At 38.7% G+C, this 7,496-nt stretch overlaps 1 protein-coding gene across 3 annotated transcripts in view; it reads right to left on the bottom strand.

Annotated features, from left to right (window-relative positions):
• The window catches only part of Vsig1 (V-set and immunoglobulin domain containing 1), a 32,939-nt gene that overhangs the window by 5,267 nt on the left and 20,176 nt on the right, over positions 1 to 7,496 (bottom strand). For all 3 annotated transcript variants that reach the window (XM_021188336.2, XM_021188337.1, XM_021188338.1), the window contains 2 exons: positions 2,048 to 2,203; positions 1,532 to 1,651 (listed from right to left, as the gene is read on the bottom strand). In XM_021188336.2, the coding sequence (XP_021043995.1) occupies positions 1,532 to 1,651; positions 2,048 to 2,203 (276 nt within the window). The remainder of the gene's footprint in view (positions 1 to 1,531; positions 1,652 to 2,047; positions 2,204 to 7,496) is intronic.

The raw sequence follows: 7,496 nt of genomic DNA, 5'->3' as shown, positions 1-7,496 counted from the left end.
GAGGGAGGGAGGGAGGGAGGGAGGCAGGCAGGCAGGCAGGCAGGCAGGCAGGCAGGCAGGCAAGCCAGGCAAACACTGGAAAGAAGACTAGAGTACTCATCTTAAGTGGCCAAACATCTGCAAGGTGACTCTGGCTGTAGAAGGGCAGAAAACAAATTGAGTGAGAAGTACTGAAAGACAACGGAGATGGTCACAGGAAAGAGCTGAAAGTGATATGAGAATGGAGGACAGACAACAAGGTTCTAAGAGTTTTCAAGGGATGCCAAAGAGACTAGAAAAGACATCCCTTAGAAGGTTTTGTCTCAGAATTTGACTTAATTTGTCAGTGCCAGGGCTTAAGAGCCTGGATATCAGAGAGTAAATGAGCGCCTTTCAAGAGGAAGAGACTTAGAGGCAACTCAGCTGTACAAGTTAGTAACTGGATGAACTTGGGTAAGTCATTTACCTCTCTAAGGTTCAGTGTACCCTTTGGGAAAATAAGACTGACTATGTATTTATTCTGTTTCCATAAATAGGGTGGTAGGGATGGTGGGAGAGAGATTGCTCATGTAGCACCTAGTTAAGGATCTTGGAAGTAATTTAATACTAATTCTAATAACAATAAACATTTGTTGTTGTTGTTGTTGTTGTTGTTGTTGTTGTTTTGAGGATCCTCTATACCAATTTCCATTGTGGTTGCTCTACTTCACATTCCCACCAGCAGAGTGGGAAGCAGTTCCTTTTCCTCCATAAGCTTGCTCAAATTTCTTGTTTGATTTCTTGATGATAGTTATATAACTGGGGTGAAATAGAAGATCACCAGAATTCTGATGTGCATTTTCTGATGGTAAAAAGACACTGAACATTTTTTTCATACACTTGTTGCCTAGTTGTAATTCTTCTGAGACTTGTCTGTACAAAACATCTACCTATTTATTGATTGGATTATCCCTGGATTTTTTTTTAAAGTTCTTCATCTATTCTGGGTATCAATCCTCAGTGGGCTAAATGGCTGGACAACATTTCCTTCCATTCTCTAGGCTGCATCTTATTTCAGCTCGTTATTTTCTGTGCTGTACAAAAAGCTTTTAAATTTCATACAAGAGCAAGCTCATTTATCTGTTCTTGCTATTATTTCCTGGGCTACCAAAGTCCTTGTCAGAAAGTTCTGCTTGTGCCTTATCTTCATGTATTTCCCTGAGTTTTTTAGCACCTGATCTTAAGCAGGAAGTCTGTAAGCTGTAAATTTGACAAAGATAGCCAAAATGTTACATAAGAAAGAGCATCCTAGACTGTTAATAACACCACTGTTTTTATTTATCATACAAGAATGCCTACTTTCTAATGATTGTGTGATGCTTAAGCAAACTACTTAGTGAAGGAGTTCATGAATATATTATGTAGATGGTAGAGACTGGGATGGCCATTCATCATATCAACTTACCACTAAAATACAGAATCTCTAGAGAGGCAAGAAGGACTAAAGGGAGCTCCTAGTAAATGTGCTCAACTGATTCAAGGATAAAGTACGAAAGCTATATGGTCAACTCACGTGAAGATGTTAAGTCAATTTCACAAGAACTATTGCCAAGACTGTTGATGGCAGTACACTGGTAATAACCTTCTTCAAAATTTGTTAGATTTCCAATAACAAAAACTCCAGTGGCTGAGTCTGTCAAAACCAAGAAACAGATGTTTAAGATCTCTTGTCATCTCAGTTTACATTGCTTAATTCCAAGCTACTTTCTTACAGTGGGCCTCTCCTGATGGATAAGATCCAACGAAGTCTCTTGACATACTCTAAAAGTAGCCCAACAACACAGACCCTCCCCAACTAACTACCTCTCAGATGAATTCTGCATTCAGGGAAATAGACATGTCACAATCATCATGTTAGGAGACAGGCATCATTTTAAGCACATCAGCAACCCACATACACACAAACACATACACACTGTGACATCAAGGGAAGAAATGTTTGAGCACTTCAGACGAGCAATGAACAGCACATACTGTTAGGCAACCCAAACACCAGTCCAATCCAGAAGTTCTGAAAGGCGCTACTCACTGAAGCTTTCTTTTACTGGCACAATGGTGTTCCCCTCAATCTTATACCAGTAATACAAAGGAGATGGTGTTCCAAAGGCAGAAAGGCAAGACAAGGAAATAGGATGGCCTGCTTCTGGTCTTCCTTGGATGGTACAAAAGGGCTTGGAAGGTTTGACTGTAAGGCAAAGTCAAAGATTAAGATTCCTGCAAGAAAATGGCAGTCTGTGACCATTGCAGTCACTTTCTCACTTTTATGTCACAAACCAACAGAAGATACATTTATTTAGTCTATTTAGTTTAGCCTTTAAAAAGGGTTTTTTCGGGGGACAGTTTTCTAATTGTACCACCAGATGGGGGTAGAGCACTTCAGCTGCAAGAGCCATCTAGTCAGGAGCCCATTAAGATTCAAATAGTGTCTCTTCTGTCTGCCTCTTCCCCGGATTTATAACCATGCATTTCCTCATTGTATCCTAAAATATGCCTTTATTAAAACAGCCAAATGCAAGCAAACTCTGAGTAGAAACATAGCTTATATTTTAAAAGCAGTCTTAAATGAAAACAGAGCCCTTTTGAGAAAATAAATTTTAAAATATTCTATCAACATTACATTCTCTATTCCTTTGTTTTTTATGTATTCATCTATAGTGACCCAAACTTGCTGGGAGATTTTGAATTTGTCTGTGTTTCTCCTCAGCAGAAGCCCATTTTGCATATGTGCTATATGATGCTGCAATCTTTCTGTCACTCAGCAAGCACTTAGGAGGGCTCTGTATTATATGTGCTTTGCACTGGGAACAGGGAAACCATGGAAGGAGTTTTGGAAAGGTAGGGATAATGATTTTTCTAATACCTCACACGGAGCTCTCAGATATTAAGGGTTCCTGAGCCAAGTAAAAAGCCATTCAAGAGGTATTAAGAAAATGGAGTCAACAGGAGTGGTCAGCCAGTTACAGAGGATGACAAAGAGGGGAAGAGCTATGGTTAGTTCCCAGCTTCTGCCTCTGGGTCCATGATCAGTGCTGCCGCCGGAGATAAAGAATTCAGGTTGAAGAATAAGTTTTAGAGGAAGGGATGAAAAGGAAGAGTGACACTGGAGGCCATTTGCTACATGCTGACTTTTCAGCTATTTATGACAGCACTTGGATGGAGATGTTCTGTAGATAGCTGTGAGTCACAATCTTCCCATCCTCCTTACTTCGTGTCACTCACTCTGTCCTAAGTGACATACACAGATAATGATCATAAATTCTACACATTCCAGTTAACAGTCATCCTTTTGTTTTACGTTTGGTTGGTTAGTTGGTTGGTTGGTTGGTTGGTTTGTGGGTCTTTTGAGGCAAGGTCTCATGTAGCCTAAGATCACTTTGCTATGTGGCTGAAGATAAACCTTCAATTCACGATCATCTGGCCTCTACCTCTCAAGTGCTAGAATTGCAGGCATATGTTACCATACCTAGCTCTTTTTCCTTATCTTAAATTGGATTATAAAAGCTATCCTTCTAATGGTTAACACTCTCAAACTTATGAAATTTACATTTTAAATGCTTTAGACTATTCATGCCTTTTGTTCTCACTGGACACAGGATCACAGAGCTAGATCCAATACCCACAGTTTATTGTTCAAATTTCTCTGTTCTGATACAGGGGCTATAACATTTGGACCATTTTTAAAAACATATTAAGCCTAGTCATAGTTAAATGGTGTGGTTAAATGGCCTACATTAATGCAGGTAAATCAAGTTTTTCCCATCTCAGAAAGCCAACTCTACAACTTTACATAATAGATATTTGGGCAAGTTGCTTAATTGAAACTAAACCTCAGTTTGACTCATCTGTAAAATATAAATAAGAAACAGTCTAAGTTCTAGCTGGTCAAGTGAAAATACCATAAAAAGGGACTTGTACATGGAATTAGTGATGGCTGTGGATTAGACTAATTTTTTTGCTATTGAAATCAATCTTTTATAAGCTTCTGGTCTGGTAAGCTGTCTCAGACTCAAACCCTTGTTACACACAAAGAAGATAGATGTGTATAAACACAACTCTTCACACTGCTTCACTAGTCTTTGAAAACTACTATCTTCTGTTTTAGAATATGTTCTATTTAGATTTCAATCCTCTCTTCCATATCAATGGCTTTCTGAGATTAGAAAAACTTGATTTACCTTAACCTAGGCCATTTAACCCTATCATTCAACTATGATGAGGCTTAGTGTCTTAAAAAAATAGCCCCTGTATTAGAACAAAGCAATCTGAACAATGAAATGTGGGTATTTCATCACTAAAAAGTCAAGCACTAGGACTAGATTATAGACAGCAAACTAGAATAACTGGCACTTGTTCATTGATCCCAAATTCAAACCCAGTTTGGGCCTCTTCTTTTTCTCCTTCTATCTCTCTCTTTTTATTATTAACAAAACACTAGGTGACTCATTTTGAGGCAAGCTGTAAACCTATATATCTTCTAAAACTACTGAATCAGAATTGAGCTGACATTTCATCCAGTTAAAGTCCCCAAAAGAGCTAGAATGTTTTATTGACAAAGTCATTGATCTACCCTTTGGCTTTATTGCTTTCATCAGAATTGGGATGGAAGAAAAAGGTTCATCTCAAGAGAAAAATGAGAATGCTTTGATGTGTTCACAAAGCTCCTCTAAATTAATAATTTTCATGTGGCAAACTGCAGAATGGAGATGGTGTTCATTCCAAATGTACACATAATAATTATTCCGAGTTGATCTGGGATGAGAGATTGATTTTCCCAAGTTGTCATAACTAATGGAAATCTCTTAAACAAATGGCCATCCGCCAAACCACCTGCTTCTTTGTTCACTTCTGCTTTCTTTGTGTGAATTGTAACCTGCCACTTCAGCCTGTGCTCACACTCTTGTGTCCTTCCCTGGCCAGCACAAAAGTCTCTTTCCCTGATAAGCCTTCTCTAGTTCCCCTTCTGAAGTTACTCCCCACCCCATCCCTGTGCTGTCACAGCTCTCCCCTCAAAACACCCATTGAAAGCTTTTTTGCAATCTGTCTTTTTCACTAGATTGGATTTCTGGAGGACTGCGACCCTATCTTTGACATCTTACTATTTCCATTGCTTAGAACAGTAACTGAAACATGTTCTCAGGCTTTAAGAAATTCATGAATGCAAAGTAAATACACAGAATTGTTAGCCATGTTGGACAATAAATGTCCCTCAAAGATGCATTGCTATACTATACCTACCATCACAGCTGTTTACCCATGAACATATACATTAGGGGTATAATCTAACATTTTGCATATCATACACATGGGTGTAGTGTAACATTTAGAAAGGAGACCACAAATGGCACTATTAGGTGACCAGAAGGGATGGAATGCAGGCATAAGGACACATGACTCTCCAAAGAGAATATAAAGCTAATTGCTTTCCTATGTTCAACTCTCCTAGATATTTTTCTTTTTTGTAGCAAATCAAGTTCATAATAATATAAATGACAGTGAGAGGAGAAAGGCCTAAGCAAAGCCCCATGGGTTTAGCCTGGGCAAGTGTTTATGTGAATGGTTACCATAATCTAGATATGGGCACTTTTATTTGTGAGTTCATTATAATAAAGTGGTATTTTTTAATGTAGTGCTATGAAGAGCCATCTTTAATGGAGTATCAATAATTCTCCTGCCCGGCTGGTCTCTCTAACTCACCCATCTCTATTTCACCCAGGACCAGTCAGGGTGTTGTTCATATGCAATGGGATTTGAGAACTGCAAACTGACTTGAAATTTTAGAGGTAATCTACTATCACTACTACTGGAAGGTTGAAAATCATAGGATAATTTTTTATTAATAAAAATAGAATATTTTACTGTTTTTAGATAAGGAAATCTTTAGATTGTTCAGCATCTTCAGTTTATGGATTCTGGCTGCTTCATGGAAATTATGACAAAGACATAGCAATGACTCAGAGACTCATAGGGCAACAAACCAACCAAAATCTAGCTTAAGGTAGCCTTAGCTTGTGGAAATTCACTGGGAATCCTCTGAACTTCAAATTTAAGAAAATTAACCTTCCTGTGTAGCTTAGCTCAGGGCTATTTAGAAGCCTTTTCTTGACAATTGCTTCTGCTCAGATCACCGCAGAGACATAGCAGCAACAGAAAATCATTAGAGGATTAATCCCTCAAATTACTTGAACATTAAAAGGCCCTTTAATCCCCAGCACCTAATTGAATTCTCATAATAAATCAGTAAAGGAGACAGACTTAAAACCTGTCTTACAGTGGCCAGGGAATGATGGACTATATTGTGTGAGGTTACTGAGAACAGAGAAAGGCCTTCTAGAACCCAAGTTTTCTCATTTCCAGTCTCATGTTTTCTGGCATTCTTGCTACATTATATTCCCCCATCCCTATGACTAATCTTCTGACTTGCAACTGTTCTAGGAATGGGTTCATCTAGTCCTATACCCTAATGCCTAGCACAAGGCTCAGCATAATAAAACACAACTGACTGAGAAACCACTCTTAAACATTACCTGAGAGGCCCTTGGTCTTGCAAAGATTATATGCCCCAGAGCAGGGGAATGCCAGGGCCAGGAAGCGGGAGTGGGTGGGTTTGGGAGCAGGGCAGGGCAAGGGTATAGGGGACTTTTGGGATAGCATTTGAAATGTAAATGAAGAAAATATCTAATAAAAACAAACAAACAAACAAACAAACAACAACAACAAAAAAAAAACCATTACCTCCTGGGTAACATGTCCCTCTTTTTCAGGAGAGTAGATGCAATGACAGAGTTCACAGTAAGCATCAATTGGTTTCTTTGAGTATCACATGGGTAGCAAGACAACTGTGGATAGTTCTTTTAGCTGTGCACCTTGTTGCCATTTGCTGCTTCTTTAAGGCCCTCAACTACATAGTCAGTCATTTGGCCTAGGGTCTCCTTTCCTATGATGCATATACTCAAACTCAAAACAGGAACGGCAACTAGACCAGTTCCATTTGGGGCTACTTGTAAGTGTTTCAAGCCCTTCTTTCCCTCCCTCTAATATTTTCTTCTTTACACTCTGCAACTAGGTCTTTAGTGTTCTCCAAAGTTGGAATGATCCCTCAAAATCAACCAACCAAACAAATAACAACAACAACAACAACAACAACAACAACAACAACAAACATTGTGTGATCTCAAGGACAAAAGCTATTTCTCCATCACTACTAAGCTTATTGTTCTGTGCACAAAGGAGGGGTACCATAAATCCTGAATATATGGACTTTTCCAAGTCTATTCTGAGAGAAGATATGATTTGTCCTATGTCATATAATAAATATGTGTTCATCATAAGTTAATTCTTTTTTTTAAACAGTATTTTTTTAAGATTTATTTATTTATTATATGTAAGTACACTGTAGCTGTCTTCAGACACTCCAGAAGAGGGAGTCAGATCTTGTTACGGATGGTTATGAGCCACCATGTGGTTGCTGGGATTTGAAC

This window comes from Mus pahari, chromosome X, assembly GCF_900095145.1.
Source record: "Mus pahari chromosome X, PAHARI_EIJ_v1.1, whole genome shotgun sequence".
NCBI lineage: Eukaryota > Metazoa > Chordata > Mammalia > Rodentia > Muridae > Mus > Mus pahari.
Note: the sequence above shows the minus strand (reverse complement) of the source record. Positions and strands in the feature narration are given on the sequence as shown.